Genomic DNA, 23,797 nt, shown 5'->3' on the forward strand with positions numbered 1-23,797 from the left:
TGTCAATCAACAAAGCTCCTGGTGCATGGAGCTTTCATTTAACTGGAGGAGAAATATAACAGTCATATAAACATGCACTATGTCAGAAGTGACAGTGCCACGAAAAGCAGAACCCACGAGATGCATGGTAAGGGGTAGGGTGGTATGTTTGAGAATTTGTAGGAGGGGTCTCTTTTATGAGGTGACATGTGGGCAGAGACTGAATGAAGTGAGGAGAGAAAGAACTAAGGCAAGAGCATCTTATAATTCTTTATGTCATACTGCTTCTGTTACAGGCATACCTCGCTTTATTGTGCTTTGCAGATACTGCATTTTTTTTTTTTACAAATTGAAGGTTTTTGGCAAACTGGCATTGTCAGATGATCGTTAACATTTTTAGTAATAAAGTATTTTAAAATTAAGGTATGTACACTGCATTTTAAAGATAAAATGCTATTGCACACTTAACAAACTACGGTATAGTATAAACATAACTTTTATGTGCACTGGGAAACCAAAAAATTCCCAGTGTATATAAATTGAACATAACAGTTGCTTATAAACAGCAATTGATCAACTTAGTGATCCTTTGAGTTTGTTTTCTTATGATGAGTGAAGGGATTAAAGAAAGTAGAATCTTGTGAGTTTACTGCATTATATAGTCTAGTGATTCTCATCTGGGGTTGATTTTGCCTGCCAGGGGACATCTGGCAATGTCTGAAGACATTTTTTTTTAATTTTTTTTTTTATTTTTATTTTTTTGAAGACATTTTGATTATCACGACCTGGGGGTATGGGGAGGGTACCACTGGCATGTCCTGGGTAAAGGCCAAAGATGCTACTATACATCTTATAGTACATGGGATAAGTCCATACAGCAAAAAATAAATTGGCCACAGATATTAGCAGTGCCACTGTTGAGAAACCTTGGTCTGGTCCCCAGGCAGGCTGCCCTCTCTGATGAGAGCTGAGGGATTGGGCAGAAGGAACTCTTTCAAACAACCCCTTCAAGATATCTGGATATCTGCAAATAGGACAGATCCAAAGCCCTTGGAGTTACTTACCTTTGGGGCATCTGTTCTAAGCTTGGTAACAGATTTTGTCAGATGGTTTCAAAGCCATATGGGGGTTTATTCATTAATCAACATTAAGTAAAAGTTTCCTGCATGCCTGTGGTATAAGAGAGGGCAAGGAGATAAGATGTGGTCCCTGCCATCAAAGATTTTACAGCCTAGGGAGGATGGGAGGCATGAAGACAAACACCTGCAATCTGACAAGGGCCACAAAGGAGGAGAAAACAAATGAGGTAGGGGAAGGGAGCAATGACTTTTGTTGGGGTGACCCAACAAGTAAGTTTAATATATGAGGTATCATTTGAACTGGGCTTTGACCGTGAGTAGGGTTTAAACAGGTAGAGAAAGAAGCAGAGGATATGCTAGGTAGAGGGTCAGATGTGAAAACAGGTACAAAGGTAGGGAATAATAATGTTATTACAGCAGCTACCATCTGGTAAATCCCCTGTGGTAGGTGTGGTGCCAGGCTCTTTATCATGAGAAGTAACTGTAGTGTAAACTGAAAACCGATATACAAGAAGCAGCTGAAACCTAGCATGACCCAAAGTGACTTGAATTCCCATCTTATGCGTTTCGAAAAGATAATGAAACATGGGGAGTGTTACCTGGGGAGAGTTGCATAAATACCGAAGCAGTTCACCGATATACTGAATGATAGTGACGTTATATTTTCTGCAGTCATCCCAAAACTGGCTGGCTGAAAATTTGGCCCGCAAAACAACGGTAGCACCTACAGAGAAGCCATAGAAAGTACTAATAAAGAAATGCTACCAAAAAAGTCCCTAATTATATTTGTCACTTTTGAAATTTATAAATTTAAAAAATTTATATATGAATTATATTCACAAACAAGTATTAGGTACCAATTATATTCAATGCAAAAAAAATGAATAAGACACAGTTTTGTCCTATAGGAGCTTCCAATCTAGTGGGGGAGAAGACACAAATTTTTCTAATAAGAGTCAGTGTGCAATAAACGAGGTTCACTGAGGCCCTAAGGGTGCACGCGCGTGCGCGCGTGTGTGTGTCTGTGTGTAGATTAATTCTGCTTGGGGGCAAGGGCTGAGAAAGGCATAGGATTTGAATTAGGTCTTGAGAAGTGAATATCGAGAAAGATGAGAGCATTCCTGGCAGAGGAAAAAGCATGAACATAAAGACAGGACAGTCCAGAAGGTTGGGGGATGGCCAAGACTCTGCTGACCTGTGACTAGAGTGGTGAAGGCTGGGTGGGTCAAGGGAGATGAACCTGGAGAAGCAGCTAGGGGTGCAATCCTGGAGAGTTTGTAAATGCCAGGTGGAGAAGCCTGACAGTTTTATAAGCGATGGAGAGCCAGGGTCTTGAGCAAGCAGGCGATATTCTTCTTTGATGGGTGATGTATACAGAATAATGGTTCCCAAAGACATCCACATCCTAATCCCTAGAACCTGTGACTATGCTACCTTACATGACAAAAGGGACTATGTAGATGTGATTGAATTAAGGATCTTGAAATGGGAAGATTATTTTGGATTGTCTGGGAGAGCCCAATGTAATCACAGGGGTGCTTATATGGGGAAGTCAAGAAGATCAAGGGAAGAAGGAGAAAGGTTGACAGAAACAAAAGATTGGAGTGAAATGCTTGAAAATGAAAGAAGGGGCTACAAGCCAAAGAATGCAGGCAGCCTCCAGACACTGGGAAAGGCAAGAAAATGGATTCTTCCCTAGAGCTTCCAGAAGAAATGCAGCCTTGTTGACATCTTGATTTTAGGACTTCTGACTTTCAAAACAGTAAGAGAATAAACTTGTGTTGTTTTAAACCACTAGGTTTGTGGTAATTTGTTACAGTAGCAATAGGAAACTAATACAATGGGTAAAAACAATATATCTATCATATCCAATCTAATGATAGGTATGAAATGTAGTAAAGTGAAATAAAAAAAAGTCACAAATATTTTTCACGTTATTAGTTTATTTCTACTCCTAAATATACAAAAGTCCAATATTTTAGGAGAAATTTTAAAAAATACTATATTTTCTTTTTTAGCATACATCAATTGTGCTTAAGCAAATGTGTGAGTGATTGATTTGTCCCTACGAGAGCTTCAGAGTCACCCTGTTCTTGAAGGGCCCAACAACATGATCAGACCCAGGCATTCCTTGCTGATTTGGAGACTGGTACTGATGCTGGGCTAAGTGTTTTATAGCTATTCAATAAGTTGATGAGGGAAAGGAACAGAGGCTTGGAGAATCATATGTGTATTTGTATATGCATATGCATATATGTTACTATATATAATAAATAATTATTTAAAATAAAATGTCACATGGGAGAAAAAATTAAGGTTTTTAGCTTAGTTAGAAAGTTAGATGTGGTTTCCTGGAAGAGGTGGATATTGGACTGAGACTTCATATACACAAAGGGCAGAAATCCTACTGACAGGAGAAAGGATGACAATTCTAATTTAAATGGTAAAGTTTCAGAAGGAGAGAGAAGAGATGGAAAGCTCAGTATTCTGACCAGAGCTGAGGACCTGTGGGAGGAGGGAAGAATAAAGTACAATGGGACAACTGAATGAGAAGTTGAAATCAGATGCTAATGGAGATCAACATGCGGATTTCTGAAGACAGAAATGACATAGGAGAATTATTTATGGAATGAAGGATCAAGTACCTTAACCTGGATAAAGACCTAAAATATTTTAAAGAAGTTTCCTCTTTGATATGCTGAACAATTATAGCATTATATTACTAGACAAGCAGGCATGAGAAAACATAAATTCTTTTTATTTATTTATTTGGCCACGTGAGATCTTAGTTCCCTGACCAGGGATTGAACCCGGGCCCTTGGCATTGAAAGCATGGAGTCCTAACCAGTGGACCACCAGGGAATTCCCTATAAATTCTTTTGGATGCTTGCTATTGTGAGCCAAACAAGCTAGTTATCAACAGGGAATTAAACACCGTTCCGGGCACACAGGAAAGTAGCAAATTTTGTATTACTTTTCCTTATGAGCACGTTGAATGTGTACTGGGCTCCAACACCTTGTTGAGAGAAAAAGCTTACCAGTCAGGATACATCCATGTAAGCCAACCAAAAGCGCAGCACTGTGGTACAAGGGTAGCGTGGTATAGACTACATCATTCTCTGTTATCCCGCTGGCAGCAGCAAGGTTGGCTCCATACCAAACGCGAAGATGATTGATCATTGCAGCTTTCGGGAGACCTTTGTAAACACACAGGAGAAGCCATGAGTGAACCAAGAGTGGTCATTCACAGACATGTGGTCTGGGAGAGAGATGTGGCTTAGGGAAGATTCATCAGCTGGTGATTAGAGGATTGCATTCAGTTACACCAGAAGTTGGCAATTTTTTTCTCTAAAGAACCAGATGGTAAATGTTTTAGGCTTTGCAGGGTCATAGTCTCTATTGCAACTACTAAACTCTGCTATTATAGCTGAAAGCAGCCACACACAAAAAGGAACAAACTTGGCTCTGTTGCCATAAAACTTTATTTACAAAACAGGTGGCGGGGCTGTTTGTGGCCCACAGGCCATAGTTTGCTGACCTCTGAGTTAGATGGTTATTACAGTAGTAAGTTGAGGAAAAAGGAAAGAATGTCTATTGAATTTCTGCTCTGGGTCTACCACCTTGTAAGGTATAGTTGATCCTTGAACAACAGGGGTTTGAACGGCTCGGGGCCGCTTATATGAGGATTTTTTTCAATAGTAAATACATCCATGGTTGATTGAATCATTGAATGAAAAAATCACAGATACCTAGGAACCTATATGGAGGGCCTTCTATAAGTTATACGCATATCTTCAACTGTGTGGAGGGTCAGTACCCCTAACCTGCACATTGTTCACGTGTCAACTGTATTTTCAAAATTTCATTTAATTCTCATAATTAATAAGTAGAATTATATTCTCTAATTTGCAGATGAGAAGGCTGAGATTCAGAGAGAGTAAATAGCCTATCCATCCTATCTCCTTCCTTCATAACCACTTTTATGAATTTCTTAGGTACTGTTCTAGAGTTTCTTTATACAGATATAAGCTCATTTGCTCATATGTTCTTGCCCTTTCCCCCATTTTAAAAAAAAAAGCACACTTTTCTGCACTTGCCCCTGCTCCACTGAATGTATTTTGGAGTTCTGTCCATATTTGTATGTAGAACTTTCCCTTATTTTTTCATTCATTTATTCTCTGTCTCAGCTGCATCAAGTCCTTTGTGTGTGTGTTATAATTTATTCATATTATTTTGCGATTTCAAATGACGCTGCAGTGAATAACCTGGTCCACACGGCACTGTGCGCTATGAATGATGCTCCATCTGTAGGATAAATTTGCTGCTGTGAGACTGCTAGGTGAAAAGGTATAAATCTTTGTAATTTTGATAGACACTGCCACATTGCCTGTTATAAGGGCTGTCCCCATTTGCTCCCCCATCAGTAATACATGAGTGCACCTGCTTCCTCATAGCCCTTCCAAATGTTGGGATTTTTGCCAATCTGAAAGGTGAAAAACGGTATCTCAGTGTAGTTTTATTACACCAGGTACATTTGCATTTTCTTAACTATAATTTATGTAAGTTTTTGGTAAGACTCAATTGAAAGTGTATGCTTATATTGTTTCCCATGGGAGTCAGTTCAGTTGGGAAGGGCATGAAGTCATTACCAAGGGGCTGGGGCTAGAGTTTAAGACCTGAGTGGGTAAACTGGCTTTGGGAAGAGGAAGGCAATTCTCTGTAGATTCAGATGCTTCAGTATTTGATGGTACCTTAGCTGGGTATTGCCTGAATAAAAGTAATTTGTTATAAGGCAAAGCAGTATGGCTGGCAAACTACCATCATCATGAACACAATTCACAATTCATGGTCTTTGTTGAAACAGAAGAAAGCATCAATAAATCAATTGTATTCACCTTGGAAAAAAATTGTCCAGATAGTAAAAGCTCTGAATTATATTAAAAAAAAAAAAGAAAAAAAAAGAAATGCACATCCTTTGCTGGTTTGAAGTACTTTCAGAAACTTTCCTAATTAAAATCTTTGTTTTAATAAAGAAATAAGAATATCTGGTAACTATTATATAATTTTGTGCTACTGACTGCCTTTGAGGAACAAGGAAAACATTTTGTTCTCTGATTGCTTAAATGATTTTTTTTAATTAATGTTTGGAAGAGTAACTTAGCAAATATTTTATTCAGAGAGAAGAAAAGTAACATAAACATCAACCCAATTATATTCCAATTAAATCTAAATTCTGAATTATAGGATTAAATTAAAGACTGCTTATTCTCTTTTTCCCCTAAAATGGGTTTTATATTTGATGTCAAAACCTGCAATTGTGAAGAAGTGTCTTAATACTATATACTTACCTATATAGTATTAAGACTAGAACACCCAGTCACTAACTAAAAGGGCTTCTTTTATCTCAATTATTTCCCAAACCAAAGTTTTCAGTTTAGTTTTACCATTCTATTAAAAATGAGGGTAAAACTTCCATATATCAAGGTAGTGTCTGGATGTAGTGGAAGCATTTGGTTAACTGTGTCATCCTACCATTCTGTTGGCATGGTGATATATAACTTTTGACAAAACAGTGACAGACATTATGCTCTGGGAATCAGCTTTAATAGGTCATCCCCAGCCACCCCTCCTCATGAGGCTCAAAGGAACCCTTACTTATTGGTTGGCCAAAAAGTTCGTTCAGGTTTTCTGTACGGTCTTACGGAATTTTACAAGGAGAATGCATGTTTGTATTACCTGCTTAAGTTAAAATTTTAACCAAAAGAGATAAATGATTCACATAGTCAACTTCCCAATATTAATAATTAGCATGCTGGGGCTACCTTCCTGCCCTCCTCTTAAATATATCACTCTGGCTTCATATGATTACGTTTTAGTAACATTTCCCCTGGCCTAGAATAGGCAGACACCAAATAGCTGTTAAATGGATGAAGTAGGAGGTGTTCTGGCAGAGTGGTCAGTTGCATGAGCTGTGGAGTCAGCCTACCAAGGTGAATCCTGACACTTCTACTTCTGATCTTGGAAAGTTCTTAACCTCTCTAAGCATCGGTTTCTGAATCTGTAAAATAGGAATAAGAGTAGTACCCACCTTAAGAGTGGTGGGAGAATTGTATGAACAAATGACGTAAAGCTCCTAGAAGAGCACCTAGAACATCCTACCTTTAATATTGCCTGTTCCATGTAGCAGGGTTCCAGTAACACTGATAATTGGCAGTGTTTTCTCTTAGTGGCTTATAATATAATGGTGCAGCTTACACTGAAGGTGTAAAGCATCCTAGATTTGATGAAATACACTATTTTAGGCCCTCAGCTAAGAGCCATCCTACACCCACAGCACCAGACAGCTCCAAGTCAGTGTTGCATGGAAAGATAGTGGTCAAAATATTTGTATAAATATAACCCCATTATTGTTCTGCAGTCTTCTTTGGTGGTCCATTTATAATTGGTTATACATTATATATGGACTCTGGATATAATATAATCAAAATGCAGCAATCATTAAAAAATTTCCAACTACCTAGTCAATGCCAAATCTTATCCATCATCATAACTATATATTTTTTTTTTTTATCATAACTATTTTTGTAGTTCTTGGTTAACCTCTCTATCTGTTCTATACACCAATTAGGGGGAGATATGCATAGCTTAGAGAAACCCAAATGGTTTCATATGCTATGAAACAAGATCAGTTCCCACAGGCAAAGAGCTAAATCCCCTGAAGTATTAGTTATCTGATAAGTTTTGCCGAAGAAAGAGAGCATTTGAAAATCTAACCCAACATTTAACACTTTCAGGATAGGTCCACTTCTTGGAGAGTCCTCTCTTTATTTTTACCTGTGGTTCCAGAAGTATAAATGTATAAGGCAGGAGTGGAAAAGGTCACTTCCGACCTCCAGGACTCTGGGATAGACTCAGTTGACACTTCATCCACTTTGTCTAAGAAAGAGTCGACCCCATCGGTGTTAGAACTTCTGCTCACGTAATAGACGGCCACACCATCTTTTTTCAGGCTTGGCAGCACCTCTTCAACAGCTGCTTGTAGTTCTTAATTTAATGAGACAAAAAATCCAAACAAACTAAATTAGTTCATTCAAGTCTATTAGTGCAATAAATTTTGCAGTGATTTTGTTTTCCCTAAACTTTGCTAAAACGTGTAGATATAGTGATGCTTAGAGTTACGCATTTTTAACATGGCATTTACCAAATTTGAAAATATCACAAGATCCCAATATTTGAGGGGAGGTTGGGTTTTAACGGTTTCATAAGCAGCAGATGTTTGGCTGAAGTCTGTACTTTACATGGCAAGTGCAAACAAATGGACATATGGGTAAAACCCAAGATTATATAAGTGTATGACTTTTATGCATATCTGAGATATATATATATATATATATATATATATATATATATATATATATATATATATATATATATATATATATATATATATATAAAATATAAATACTCCAGAAATGAGTTTAGTTATTCCTAATATGTGCCCCACAGGACCAGTGATAAAAAAAAATTTTAAGGAAAAAGAGAAATGAAAAGAAGGGAGCCATGCTACTAACAAAGATGATAGAAGCTAACTTTATAAACACATTTTTTTACATATCAGCAACAAGTAGTTCTACTAGGAAGGTTCAGCTGATCTGAGACATAAGCTCCAAATCTCACAAGCACATTCTCTGGCCTAAGAAAAAATGGACAGATTAGCATGTTTTTCAAACTATGGGTCATAATATAGCAGTGGATTGTTAAAATCATTTAAAGTGACCATTATTCTAAAAAATAAAATAGAATGAAATAGAAATTTTCAGAGCATATCACACACAGGAAGAGGTAAGTATTTTTTTTTTTTTTAAGTTTTGTTTCAGCTATGTGGGTGTGTGTGTGCTGAGTCACACACAAATGTAGTTTTACAGTGGGTCAAGGTCAAAAAATTTTAAAGGCATTCATGTAATATGCAAACCACATTTCAGGTTTGCTACTTGGATTTTTGTGCCGCTAAACCATAAGATGAGATGGGCTTTAAGCTTATTTGTCTTGAATGGTGATAACTGAAGTGAATAAGCTTATTCTTAATAGGAAGGTGACTCAATATCCCAGGGAATTACCTTAGGGAGGCTAAACCTGATTCATCTTATATGCTTTGTTTTTCACATGTTTATGTATGATGTCTTCATCAAGACATGAGATATCATCTGGATAGATGCATTTAAAAAGTTTTAAAACTTTTAAACCAAAACAATCATACACCTGACAAATATAAATCAAATAGTACAAAAGAGTTTATAATGAAAATCAACAGGCCCTTATCTCACAAATAAACCTGCTGCCTAGAGGCAATGACTTTCAGTTTTTTTTAGCTGTTTCTTCTAGCAATCACTTCTCCATCGCCAAATTATGTGCTTTTCCTGCTCCCTCTTGACTTATCATTTTTGATCCCCATCCCATTTTACCCTTGTCCACCCCCAAGAGTTAATATCTTCACTTTATTTTCTGGGTTAATGGTATTTACATCTATTCTGAGACTATAATTCTGTCTTCCTAGCTTTGTCTGTGTGTTGGCTCTAGAAGCTCTAGAACCAATAATCAGGATCGACAAGATTATGACAAAGTAATTATTTGTAAATATGACTGCAGAGCCAAGTAACACACAATAATCATCTTTCCCTTCTTGAACAGTTTTCTCCTGGAGTTTCTATTGGCCAGCATTCCTTAATGTACTATTTGCCTCAGTTCTTTTTTTTTTTTTTAATAAATTTATTTATTTATTTATTTATTATTTTTGGCTGCATTGGATCTTTGTTGCTGCACGTGGGCTTTCTCTAGTTGCAGAGAGGAGGGGTTACTCCTCATTGCGGTGCGCAGGCTTCTCATTGCGGTGGCTTCTCTTGTTGCGGAGCTTGGGCACTAGGCACGCGGGCTTCAGTAGTTGTGGCACATAGACTCAGTAGTTGTGACTCGCGGGCTCTAGAGCGCAGGCTCAGTAGTTGTGGCGCACGGGCTTAGTTGCTCCACGGCATGTGGGATCTTCCCAGACCAGGGCTCAAACCAGTGTCCCCTTCATTGGCAGGTAGATTCTTTTTTTTTTTTTAATTTTATTTATTTATTTATTTATACAGCAGGTTCTTATTAGTCATCAATTTTATACACATCAGTGTATACATGTCAATCCCAATCGCCCAATTCATCACACCACCACCTGCATCACCCCACAGCTTTCCCACCTTGGTGTCCCTACGTTTGTTCTCTACATCTGTGTCTCAATTTCTGCCCTGCAAACTGGTTCATCTGTACCATTTTTCTAGGTTCCACATATATGCGTTAATATATGATATTTGTTTTTCTCTTTCTGACTTACTTCACTCTGTATGATAGTCTCTAGATCCATCCATGTCTCAACAAATGACTCAATTTCGTTCCTTTTTATGGCTGAGTAATATTCCATTGTATATATGTACCACAACTTCTTTATCCATTCGACTGTCGATGGGCATTTAGGTTGCTTCCATGACCTGGCTATTGTAAATAGTGCTGCAATGAACATTGGGGTGCATGTGTCTTTTTGAATTGTGGTTTTCTCTGGGTGTATGCCAAGTACTGGGATTGCTGGATCATATGGTAATTCTATTTTTAGTTTTTTAAGGAACCTCCATACTGTTCTCCATAGTGGCTATATCAGTTTACGTTCCCACCAAAAGTGCAAGAGGGTTCCCTTTTCTCCGCACCCTCTCCAGCATTTGTTGTTTGTAGATTTTCTGATGAAGCCCATTCTAACTGGTGTGAGGTGATACCTCATTGTAGTTTTGATTTGCGTTTCTCTAATAATTAGTGATGTTGAGCAGCTTTTCATGTGCTTCTTGGCCATCTGTATGTCTTCTTTAGAGAAATGTCTATTTAGGTCTTCTGCCCATTTTTGGATTGGGTTGTTTGTTTTTTTAATATTGAGCTGCATGAGCTGTTTATATATTTTGGAGATTAAACCTTTGTCCGTTGATTCGTTTGCAAATATTTTCTCCCATTCTGAAGGTTGTCTTTTCATCTTGTTTATGGTTTCCTTTGCTGTGCAAAAGGTGTTAAGTCTCATTAGGTCCCATTTCTTTATTTTGGTTTTTATTTCCATTACTCTAGGAGGTGGATCAAAGAAGATCTAGCTGTGATTTATGTCAAAGAGTGTTCTTCCTATGTTTTCCTCTGAGAGTTTTATAGTGTCCAGTCTTACATTTAGGTCTCTAATCCATTTTGAGTTTACTTTTGTGTATGGTGTTAGGGAGTGTTCTAATTTCATTCTTTTACATGTAGCTGTCCAGCTTTCCCAGCACCACTTATTGAAGAGACTGTCTTTTCTCCATTGTATATCTTTGCCTCCTTTGTCATAGATTAGTTGACCATAGGTGCGTGGGTATACCTCTGGGCTTTCTATCTTGTTCCATTGATGTATGTTTCTGTTTTTGTGCCAGTACCATATTGTCTTGATTACTGTAGCTTTGCTCTGAAGTCTGAAGTATAGTCTGAAGTCAGGGAGTCTGATTCCTCCAGCTCTGTTTTTTTTCCCTCAAGACTGCTTTGGCTATTCAGGGTCTTCTGTGTCTCCATACAAATTTTGAGATTTTATGTTCTAGTTCCGTAAAAAATGCCATTGGTAGTTTGATAGGGATTGCATTGAATCTGTAGTTTGCTTTGGGTAGTATAGTCATTTTCACAATATTGATTCTTCCAATCCAAGAACATGGTATATCTCTCCATCTGTTGGTATCATCTTTAATTTCTTTCATCAGTGTCTTATACTTTTCTGCATACAGGTCTTTTGTCTCCCTAGGTTTTATTCTTATCCCTAGGTATTTATCCCTAGGTATTTTATTCTTTTTGTTGCAATGGTAAATGGGAGTGTTTCCTCAATTTCTCTTTCAGATTTTTCATCATTAGTGTATAGGAATGCAAGAGATTTCTGTGCATTAATTTTGTATCCTGCAACTTTACCAAATTCATTGATTAGCTCTAGTAGTTTTCTTGTGGCATTTTTAGGATTCTCTATGTATAGTATCATGTAATCTGCAAACAATGACAGTTTTACTTCTTCTTTTCCAATTTGTATTCTTTTATTTCTTTTTCTTCTCTGATTGCCATGGCTAGGACTTCCAAAACTATGTTGAATAATAGCAGTGAGAGTGGACATCCTTGTCTTGTTCCTGATCTTAGAGGAAATGTTTTCAGTTTTTCACCCTTGAGAATGATGTTTGCTGTTGGTTTGTCATATATGGCCTTTATTATGTTGAGGTAGGTTCCCTCTGTGCCCACTTTCTGGAGAGTTTTTATCATAAATGGGTGTTGAATTTTGTTGAAAGCTTTTTCTGCATCTATTGAGAAGATCATATGGTTTTTATCCTTCAGTTTGTTAATATGGTGTATCACGTTGATTGATTTGCGTATATTGAAGAATCTTTGCATTCCTGGGATAAACCCCACTTGATCATAGTGTATGATACTTTTAATGTGCTGTTGGATTCTGTTTGCTAGTAGTTTGCTAGTATTTTGCTGAGGATGTTTGCATCTATGTTCATCAGTGATATTGGCCTGTAGTTTTCTTTCTTTGTGACATCTTTGTCTGGTTTTGGTATCAGGGTGATGGTGGCCTCGTAGAAGGAGTTTGGGAGTGTTCCTCCTCCCTCTGCTATATTTTGGAAGAGTTTGAGAAGGATAGATGTTAGCTCTTCTCTAAATGTTTGATAGAATTCGCCTGTAAAGCCATCTGGTCCAGGGCTTTTGTTTGTTGGAAGATTTTTAATCACAGTGTCAATTTCAGTGCTTGTGATTGGTCTGTTCATATTTCCTATTTCTTCCTGGTTCAGTCTCAGAAGGTTGTGCATTTCTAAGAATTTGTCCATTTCTTCCAGGTTGTCCATTTTATTGGCATATAGTTGCTTGTAGTAATCTCTCATGATCCTTTGTATTTCTGCCGTGTCAGATGTAACTTCTCCTTTTTCATTTCTAATTCTATTGATTTGAGTCCTCTCCCTCTTTTTCTTGATGAGTCTGACTAATGGCTTATCAATTTTGTTTATCTTCTCAAAGAACCAGCTTTTCGTTTTATTGATCTTTGCTGTTGTTTCCCTTGTTTCTATTTCATTTATTTCTGCTCTGATCTTTCTGATTTCTTTCCTTCTGCTAACTTTGGGTTTTGTTTGTTCTTCTTTCTCTCGTTCCTTTAGGTGTAAGGTTAGATTGTTTATTTGAGATTTTTCTTATTTCTTGAGGTAGGCTTGTATTGGTATAAACTTCCCTCTTAGAACTGCTTTTGCTGCATCCCATAGGTTTTGGATTGTCGTGTTTTCATTGTCATTTGTCTCTAGGTATTTTTTGATTTCCTCTTTCATTTCTTCAGTGATCTCTTGGTTATTTAGTAACGTAGTGTTTAGCCTCCATGTGTTAGTGTTTTTTACATTTTTTTCCCCTCTAATTCATTTCTAATCTCATAGCATTGTGGTCAGAAAAGATGCTTGATATGATGTCAGTTTTCTTAAATTTACTGAGGCTTGATTTGTGACCCAAGATGTGATCTATCCTGGAGAATGTTCCGTGTGCACTTGAGAAGAAAGTGTAATCTGCTGTTTTTGGATGGAATGTACTATAAGTATCAATTAAATCTATCTGAACTAATGTGTCATTTAAAGCTTCTGTTTCCTTATTTATTTTCATTTTGGATGATCTGTCCATTGGTGTAACTGAGGTGTTAAAGTCCCCGCCTATTATTGTGTTACTGTTGATTTCCTCTTTTATAGCTGTTAGCAGTTGCCTTATGCATTGAGGTGCTCCTATGTTGGGTGCATATATATTTATAATTGTTATATCTTCTTCTTGGATTGATCCCTTGATCATAATGTAGTATCCTTCCTTGTCTCTTGAAACATTCTTTATTTTCAAGTCTATATTATCTGATATGAGTATTGCTGCTCCAGCTTTCTTTTGATTTCCATTTGCATGGAATATCTTTTTCCATCCCCTCACTTTCAGTCTGTATGTGTCCCTAAGTCTGAAGTGGGTCTCTTGTAGACAGCATATGTATGGGTCTTGTTTTTGTATCCATTCAGCAAGCCTGTGTCTTTTGGTTGGAGCATTTAATCCATTCACGTTTAAGGTAATTATCAATATGTATGTTCCTATGACCATTTTCTTAATTGTTTTGGGTGTGTTTTTGTAGGTCCTTTTCTTCTCTTGTGTTTCCCACTTAGAAGTTCCTTTAGCATTTGTTGTAGAGCTGGTTTGGTGGTGCTGAATTCTCTTAGCTTTTGCTTGTCTGTAAAGCTTTTGATTTCTCCTTCAAATCTGAATGAGATCCTTGCTGGGTAGAGTAATCTTGGTTGTAGGTTCTTCCCATTCATCACTTTAAGTATATCATGCCATTCCCTTCTGGCTTGTAGAGTTTCTGCTGAGAAATCAGCTGTTAACCTTATGGGAGTTCCCTTGTATGTTATTTGTCATTTTTCCCTTGGTGTTTTCAATAATTTTTCTTTGTCTTTAATTTTTGCCAATTTGATTACTATGTGTCTTGGTGTGTTTCTCCTTGGGTTTGTCCTGTATGGGACTCACTGTGCTTCCTGGACTTGGGTGGCTATTTCCTTTCCCCTGTTAGGGAAGTTTCCGACTATAATCTCTGCAAATATTTTCTCTGGTCCTTTCTCCTTCTGGGACCCCTATAATGTGAATGTTGTTGCATTTAATGTTTTCTTCCCTCTTGTATTTTGACTGCTCTGTAGTTCTTCAGTATTTTGAGAAGATCATCAAAAATATTACTGTTGTAAAAACAGTAACTGGAGTGCTAATGTCCCTTGCCAATGCCTTGGTTCAGACCCTCATTATTTCCTGGCTAGATAATTGCAGTAGCCTCCTGACCGACCTCCTTGCCTCTAACCTCGCCCTGCTTCCAATATCAGCGACACCACTGCCCAACTTCTTGTTCCTGCACTGTTTAAAATCCTTCAATGTTTTCCTTTGTGACAGAAGTCACTCTCTATGCAGTGTGTGAGGTCCTGAGGTCCTTCACAGTCTATACCCCCCTCCCCGACTTTTCTGACATCATCTCCTTCTATCTACCTCTTGTCCCCTTTCCTCTAACCACACTGATCTATGTGAAGTGAGTGTACCCATAATTCTCACATCTTACTATCTTTGTCCAGGTGATTTCATCTGCCCGGAATGCCCTCCGGTCCCCGGTCCCCGGGAAAACTGCTCATCCTTCAAGACTCAGCCTCATTGCACTTAGCTCTATGGCCTTCCCTCAGGAGCTTGCATTTACTTCTATCACGTGTGTTTAGTATGTAGTGTGACACGCTTCAGTTCTTTTTCTCCTCTATTTGACAGTGAAAAATTTGAGGTTAAGGGATTATAACATATCATCTTGGCAACCCCTCCCTCACTAGATAAGTGCCCAATAAATGTTTACAGTTGAAAGAATCTGTACAAAGTATTGTATTAGTTAATGTGGAAGAGACAGGAATAAGCTGAAGCTGTTGATTTTAAAGGATTTAGATATTGCAATACTGTGAGTTGATAAACCTCTAATAAAATAAAATGCAAAATTAAATCATTTTTGTGATAGAGGTATGCCTTGCATACAAGTAAGGGACTACAAAAGTAAATTAAAAACAAAACAAAACTTCTATTGCTACTTCAAGAATTAAGAAATCTTTCTCCCTCTCTCCCTTCACCTGAGACTGAGGCTACTTAAATAGTGTGTTCATAAATTACCTGGATTATTTCTCTCTCTTTCCCAACATTTATTCAACATCTGTTTAAAGACTGTTCCCCATGTGCATGGTTCTAAGCACTGGATACAGCAGTGAGTAAACCAGATACTGTCCCTGTTTTCATAGAGCCCAGGTCTAGTGGGGGAAGAAACAGACAAAGAAATAATCCATTAAAATAAGGTGTCATAGGTGTCACAGGAGGGGAGGGAGGTGGTGTTTTGGAAGCATAGGGGAGGGGCACAAAGACAACCCAGAGGAAGTGTTATCTAAACTGAGACCTGAAGGGTGAGCAGGAGTTGGCAAGATGAAGATCCACTGAGATCGACTGAGCCTGTTTGTAGCTGAGGGGACAGCTTATGCAAAGACCCAGACGCAAACAGAATGGTGCCAAAGTAGCTAAAAGAGGATAAAGCTGACTGGAGTGTAGAATGGGAGGGAAAGAAGGTTGGGAGAAGAAACTGGGATGTAGGTTGGGACCAGGTTCCTGGCTTAGGTCAGGTAAATGGGTTGGAGGGGGCAAGACCAGAGGTAGGGAGACCATCTGGTAGAGCAAGCTTGTTTGCATTAAGGTAGCAGCAGAGGGTAGAAAGAGTAGATGCATTTTAAAGATGTTTGGGAGGTAGAATAGACTGGATTTGGTAACACTCTGGATGAGAGAATAATTATAGGTCAAAAGGGACTTTAATTTTTTCTGTAATTTTTTAAAAGAAAATTTACTCAGGCATTAGTGATATATCAAAAATTAATAATAGTAATAATAAAAGTAAAAGGAGATGTAATTAAGCAGGTATCATGCTTGATCACAGTTCAAGCAATTTGGCAAATTGTATCCTCTACTTCCCTCATGTTCCTACCTGGCCTTCTGCAGGCTTTTGGTTTGTGAGCCCTGACCTTTCATAGAGGTCAGCTTATGTGAAGGAAAGGCCATTGCCCCTGCCCAACACAATTTCCCTACATGGTCTCTGGGCTGTTGGTGCAGAATTTGCATTTGGACATTGAGTTGAGGTTCCAGTGGCTCACCAGCCATGTCAGGGCATACCTCATATGTCCTATGGTAGCAGCCTTTCTTCCCTTAAACTAAAGATGCTAATATTTATATAAACATATCTATACACACACATATAAACTGAAATTTGAAGGGAAATTCTGGATGTGAATGCAACTCATTAACTGTGTATTTGATATTTAGTGTCTTTTCTAAACATGATTGGGCCCCATGTTTTCTGCTTCACATGTGTATTTTTTTTGTAATTCTTACTGTAAAGTCTGCTTACTTAAGATAAAAGTGGCAATCAACAGGGACATATAAGATCAAATAAATCTGCTTGTCGCAGGTTGAGCTCCCTGGGACTCTGAGAATTGTGTGTAGGTGTGCTCTCGGGAATGACACCTGTGGGGTTGCACGGAAAGTAGATTGGATAGAGGGAGAGATTGCACTGTGATGCAGTCACACAGTGGCCTCCCTCAATTGATCCTACAGGGACTCTGGGCCCGGGATGGCCCTTCAGGTTGTCCCAAATGAAGTGAAGTGGATCCTACCTCCATGCCTGCCCACCAGCCAGTCATTGGATGCAGATTAGGGGTGGTAGTGCTTGACCTTGGGCAAAGCAGCTTTCTTCAACCAAGGGCAAGCCCTGGAAAGGCTCTTAGCTGACCACTGTCAGCTACCAATGCTTTCAGCAGCTGAGGAATGAGTACCTCAGTCCTGGAGTGGGGACTTGGGCAGCACATCACAGCATCCACCACAGCTTTCATTCTTAGTGATAAAAGATTTACAAATTTCATTTGTGGAGAACAATTTGTATAGTAGCTTTACATACATCACCTTGCATAATTTTCCCAATGACCCTGTGTTATAGATGATGGTAAGCCTGTTTTTACAAATGAGGACAGAAGCTCAGTGAGTCTATGTATGGAAGGTTATACACAAAATAAAAAGAATTATACTGGGCTTCTAGGAGTCCCACCTCCTTGTACTAGATATTCAAGTTCAAGTTTTGGTAAAGTGCCTTGATTTTTTGTAAGACACTGTCTACTTGACATGCTCAGTGCTTGTTCAGGCATGTGGATCTGCCTTTACACAGTACTATGGATAATCTCTCATTCATTTTTTTGATGAAGAGCATAACCTTAAGCTTTATGAAAAGTAGGATTCAGGGAAAGTTGCCTAAAGGGTGCAGAGTGGATCTGTCACTTCTTCATTAGTCTAGGCTGAAATTATGGATGGAAATAGAACCTCAGAGAAAGCAGTACACCTTTGGATGATGGAAAATCGACTGATTATGAAATCACTGATCCCCCTTAAAATTCATTTTGTTTAAAAGAAAAGAAAAAAAATCAGGGTAGCATAGGAATTTTCCTCCCTCACCCATAACCTTTTTTTATAAGAAGGGGAAGAAGAGAAATTTCTGAGTACACAGGCCCACTCCTAGAAAGCAGGGGGAGAGGGCAGGTGGTGAGCTGAATCAGTCTTCATCATCAAAGTGGCAAGACGCTACTGGCTAAACCTGCTGCTTTTTAATAGGAAAGGCATTCAATCTAGCAGCTTGTTCTGCCATTAGATTGCCTCACTGAATGGGTAACTGACCAAGTTAGTTAAATAAAACACCCCAGGAATGTTTACTAATAAAGTAAGATCTGAAAAGAAGGCAATGAAAGGAAATGGGTTTTGATCAGAATTTCAGGATGAAATGGTTGGCGGATGAACAAATCAGAATTGAAGACTTATCTTTTCTTCACTCAGAAAGGCAACTGAAACAAACTGGTTCTAACACAGGTCTTGGAGACTGAAAATAGTTTTAAAAATACCATTTGTAACTGTGATTTTGCATTTCTATCCCTGGCAGTTTGGAATTATAGTAATTAATAACCTAGCGTCTAGTCTGTACCTCAACAAGATGTGCTAGAACACCCTTCAAATAGAGGCATGCATACCCTCCCCTCCCCCACAACACAAATCACCCTGAGGTCAGAAAGCTGTTTAATCAAGGTTAAGTCCCACTAGGAGAAAGCAGATTTTTAACAGGATACATACTCGTCTCATATTTATATAATTATATAATTTCTTAATATTATTTTTCATTTCTCTCAGTTAAAGTGTCTTGCGTTCTAAATAGCCCTGGAATCAAGGGTAACGGCTCGTCATGAGGTTACCAGGTCACTCCAGCCCTTACATAATTATAATCATTTGACATCCATAAGCAACCAAGTCACCTGTCTACTAGTTGTGTACTTCCCTATTTCTCAGAGGCTGTGGGAGGGTCCTTTTCAAACACTGGCCAATTACACTCCTTATGCAGAGTAATTCAAACGCTATCCTTCTTCGGTTTCAGTAACATTGACAGCTGATTTAGAGTTAATTTTGTTTTTACCTCTTCACTCCCTTCTTGTTTCTAAACAAGAAAATAAACTGATAAGCATTCCCAGATATGCCAGCAATGTGCTCGTTTGTTTTTGAATGGAGAGGTACAACCATCCCCCTTGCCACCTTTAGTTATGAGCAGGGCAAGAAGAAAAATTTTAGAGAACATCTTTAAGCTAGCTCTCTCTTCAGAGCTTGGGTTACTTGGCTGGGATCCTAGCTCTTGAATATACTCCTCATTTGATGTCTGGGTTTCTGGCCTCTACCATCCTAGACACAGACTCTCCCCAGCCCATTCTGTGCTCATCACCAGCTCCCTCTGTGGCAGTGAGTCTCAGAGAGAGCCCCTCTCTCTCGTAGCCCTCTGCCAGCAGTAAACTGGGAGGTAAAACAAGTCTGTGGTAAGGAGAGGCTGGGCCTGGGGGGAGATTGGGTCTAAATGGATTTTCTCAGATTAGGATATATTTTATTTTTTTAACATCATTTTTCATGCCGTCATGGCCATCCCAATAGTTCTTAGACTTTGGAGAAGAAAGCCTGTTACAGCCAACCAAAATGATGGAACTCATTAATGCCACAAACATTTACTTACTAGGGCATTATTCAAAGATATATGAGAAAACTGTAAGCTGTGGAGACAAAGTGCATTGAAGCAACACATCTAAGTTACTGCTTGGGCAGCCCAGAAAGAGGAATGGAGACAGGATATCTCTATGCCCTGATCCTTGAATAAGTTTGCACTAGAAAATTATCTCATTGCATGGAAGTGAGGCCACTGCTGTTGGCCATTCCTTGGGTTCTCTGAGTCCCTATTTTCTCTACAGTAGAGTCTCTTCAGTAAACAGCTTAAAAATGACTATTATTTAAGTCCAGCCTGCTGTTGTCCTTACACAGTAAAACTCTTTAATGAAGCATCTCACTGGTGTTGGGGACCTGATGAAAACTGCCTCTGGGCTCCTCTTACCTAGAATTCCCCCTCTACAGCTGCATTTGCCCAGCTCTGTTGTCAGTGTCCCCAAGAAGCCTTCACCCTCTGCTCTTTTTCCTCCACAGCACTCTGTAGCTCTCCCAGCATACTTATCACATTCTCCTGGGCATCACAATCATTTGTGTATATGTGGCTTAGTTCTTCTACTGGACTGTAAGATCCTTGAACTAATTCAGCTTCTCTCCCCATCCCACCATGGCAACTAGCTTGTACCTTGCGGGGACTCTCTAAATATTTCTTGATGTGATATCAAATTGTCGTGCCATCTGCTTTTCTCCATCTAACCTCAAAAGTTTGTTTGATGAGAGTTCTCCTTGGTCCTGACACTAGTTTTAGAATGTTCTCCTGTTTTGGAACTTTCAATGATGCAACACTTTTGAAAGCTATTGGAAACGTTTTATCTTATCACATTGTTTAAAGGAGGTCCAATTTTATTTTTCACAACCCTGCAAAACCAGGTCAAAGGTAATCTGGAATATTTTATAACCTCTCTGGATCTCAGTTTTGAAAGACATAGTATCTTTGTTACTAAAGCCTTGTACAAGAGTAGTGCCAACACTGGGGGAGCTGTGCATGATTATGTTGAGCCGTGCAATGCAGACCTGGCCAGTGAGCTGATGAATGAGTTATTCTTCCAGTAGAAGAGCTAGCTCAGTGACAATCTTAATGCGAGCATAAATGGAAACAAAGCAAACTTACAATTTTGGGGGCCCTTTTGGGTGTTTAAAAAAATTTTTTTTTTACAAAACATCCTATGTTGTATGAAATTAAATATGGCTTGCTGTCTTACCCATATTCTATGTTTGGGAAGTTGCTTGAAAAACTACTGGCCCAACAAATTGGTTTCTATCAACTACAACATTATGTGGGTTTCAATAGCTGAAGGCAATTTTTCCATGTGATTACATACATCATACCCTTCTATGGAGAAGGACCCTGAAATGTACCGCAGAGAGAAAATTATATTCTCTGGGAGATGGGTGGTTCTGTTTGATTCAGGGAAGTGTTTGTGAGTCTTTGGCTTTCTCTAAGTATAGTAAGTTCTGATGAAAAATTGGGTACTGAAATGCCTGATAAGGTTGAGCCCTGTTAATCTTTGTGAAGAGTCCCCCAAATTCATGACAAGTGGATCAGTCTTCATGATAAATACCACTGTGCCGGTCCTTTACCTACACTCCAGAATTTGACAGATAGCTGAAACTCAAGAGCTCTAAATAGCCCATGAGCCCTGAGGCTGAAATTCGAAGTAAAAAATCAAACCCTGTTGAACTGTCACCCCTCCAACATTTCTAAATCTTTTCATCTTTCTGTACCATGTTCAGATGGTGTAATAGAATATAAAAAGTGTCCTAGAAGTGAGAAGAAACTTGGGTTCTGTCCCCAGCTCTCTCTGACCCTAGGGAATTGATATCACCCCTCTGGGCCTTTGTTCGTTCAACTATTAAACAAGTGGGAACTAGACTGATTGTTTCTCAAAGCCTAGTCCTTAGATGATTTGCTTCAAAATCATCTAGGGGCGGCATGGGGCTTGCTATAAAAATACACTTTCCTGGGCCCCACTACAGTCCTGCTGAATCAGTGTTTTTGGGGAATGAGGCTCAGGAATCTGTTTTTTTTTTTTTTTTTTAAATAAGCTTCCCAGGTGATTCTTATGCTCATTAAATGACTTCTAAACTTTTTATTGCAGTATAACACACTCGTTAAGAGTTGGAGGATTATAACATTAGAATATCTCTAAGATTCTTTCCAACTTTAAAGAATTCTAAGAATCAGTCCATTCAACACATTTACGCATGGGCACATTTATTAACAAGCATGCAACTTTGGACTCTGTTACCCCCTTTGCAGGAACCGTTTCAGATCAGAATGTAATTCTGCATGCTGTGTAATGGTCTCTCAGTGATTTGGAAAAACAGAATGTTTTTCAAATGTGTGGCCTCTCTCAAAGGTCAGTTTACTGTAGAGAGTGCTGTAGGTCCACTGGAAAGTCTGTTCAAATTTGATCTGAATGTCAGAATTTCCTTATACTTTCCATGTACGCTGACCAAAGCATAATACTCAATGACAGAAGACTGTTGCCTGGGCGGGAAAGGAGATACCTGGCTGTGTTTCTGATTTGATTACAGAACCAAACTCTATTATAGTCATTTAAATCCAAGCTTCTTTGTCAATAAAACTCCCAGTCTTTGACCTCCCTCACAGAGGGCCTGGGATAATATGCAGGTAAAAAGTATTTAAATCCCTCCTGAAGTGGTACACAGATCACTGTGCTAATAACTTTCCTCTGAATCAACTGGTAAAGTAATAGGTTTAAGAGAGTCTTCCAGTTACTAAATAGTGACGTTGTCTCTTTTCCCAGGCAACTAGAAATTGTTGGGAATTTTCTAGGAAAAGCCATCCCTTTTAAATAATGTGGCTGCCTTTAAAATTATCCCCCTGCTTTTAAACTTTTATACAAAGCCTTCATTTTTTTTTTGGATTACTTATTTTATGCCCTATGAAACAGGTGTGTAAGCTTCCTGGTTTCCCACAAGTGAATAGACATCTCATCTTTGTGTGACACTAGGCGAACTCCTTAGCTTGCTTCAGTTTCCTCAGCTATGAAATGAAGGGGGAGAGCAGACGGATGCTTAGTCTCCTCCAGCTCTAACACTTTCCACTCATGTAGAGGAAGGTAGCGTAACGTAGGGAAAGTCATGGGCTTTGAAACTGGACAGACTTAGGTCGGAATTTTAAGTTTCCTCAGTTGTATGGCAGGGGGTAATGAAATGTTAGTTCTCAGGGTAATAAAAGCATGTGGCATAGGGCTTGGCACAGAAAGACATTCCAGAAAGGTGAGGCTTCCTGGCTCCCTATTCCTCCATGGCTTTTAGCCTGCACCTGGTTAAGCCTCCTCTTACTGATAGAGTGAGAAGCAACCCCCTGGTCCTTATTCAAGTGCAGGGACAAGATTTCTGGGAAGGGAAACCCAGCAGTCCTGTGGGTAACAACAGGTTCTTGGTTTCTTCCTGACCTGGTGACCACTGGAGCATGAAGTTACCATTTCGGGTCTGGTTGAAATGTGGCAGGAGGTAACTACAGAACCAAAGGTCACTGTTGCTATAGACGTAATGAGGGCTCACTAGAGCCCGCAGCAGGTAACCAAAGTCTTCTCCCTGGGGAGTAGGTGGGGTCACCTTCTCTCTGCCATGAGAATCCAGGGAGGCTAACAGCATTTGAGAGTTGGAAGCAGCCTTGAAGACCTTTAGAGAGGAGGAAACCGAGATGCAGGGAGGGAAAGTGACTTTCCCATGATCACACAGCCAATCAAGCAGCAGAGGTGAGAACAGTCTCTCTGGATCCTCCGGAATTCACACTCAGGACCCTCTGCATTTCAATGCAGATGTTGTCAGCACTGGTTAAGAGCTTGGATTCTGGAGGTAGATAGATCTGGTTAACCTCCTCCTCTAAATTCTGTGATCTGGGGCATAAGGTTCCACCTCTTTGGCCTGAGCGGTCTCAACTAAAAAGTCAACCCTACCCGTGTGAGCATTCACAGCAAGGCTGTATGTGTAGTGCTTAACAAAGGGTCTGGCACGGTCAGCTTCCACGACAGAAGGTTCTAATGATCATTAATTGGCATTTTGAGGAAGGGCTGCCA

The 23,797-nt window shown here is 39.0% G+C and overlaps 2 protein-coding genes across 2 annotated transcripts in view; one reads left to right on the forward strand and one right to left on the reverse strand.

Annotated features, from left to right (window-relative positions):
* SLC27A2 (solute carrier family 27 member 2) overlaps positions 1–23,797 on the reverse strand; it is a 54,822-nt gene that overhangs the window by 30,214 nt on the left and 811 nt on the right. The window contains exons 2-4 of the mRNA XM_082453007.1: positions 7,893–8,102; positions 4,097–4,255; positions 1,658–1,782 (exon numbers count right to left, since the gene is read on the reverse strand). Of these exons, the coding sequence (XP_082309133.1) occupies positions 1,658–1,782; positions 4,097–4,255; positions 7,893–8,102 (494 nt within the window). The remainder of the gene's footprint in view (positions 1–1,657; positions 1,783–4,096; positions 4,256–7,892; positions 8,103–23,797) is intronic.
* ATP8B4 (ATPase phospholipid transporting 8B4 (putative)) overlaps positions 13,823–23,797 on the forward strand; it is a 314,688-nt gene continuing 304,713 nt past the window's right edge. The window contains exon 1 of the mRNA XM_082452990.1: positions 13,823–23,476. The gene's annotated coding sequence lies outside the window, so the exon portion shown is untranslated. The remainder of the gene's footprint in view (positions 23,477–23,797) is intronic.

Source organism: Balaenoptera physalus, assembly GCF_965194825.1.
Source record: "Balaenoptera physalus genome assembly, chromosome: 2".
NCBI classification, from domain to species: Eukaryota; Metazoa; Chordata; class Mammalia; order Artiodactyla; family Balaenopteridae; genus Balaenoptera; species Balaenoptera physalus.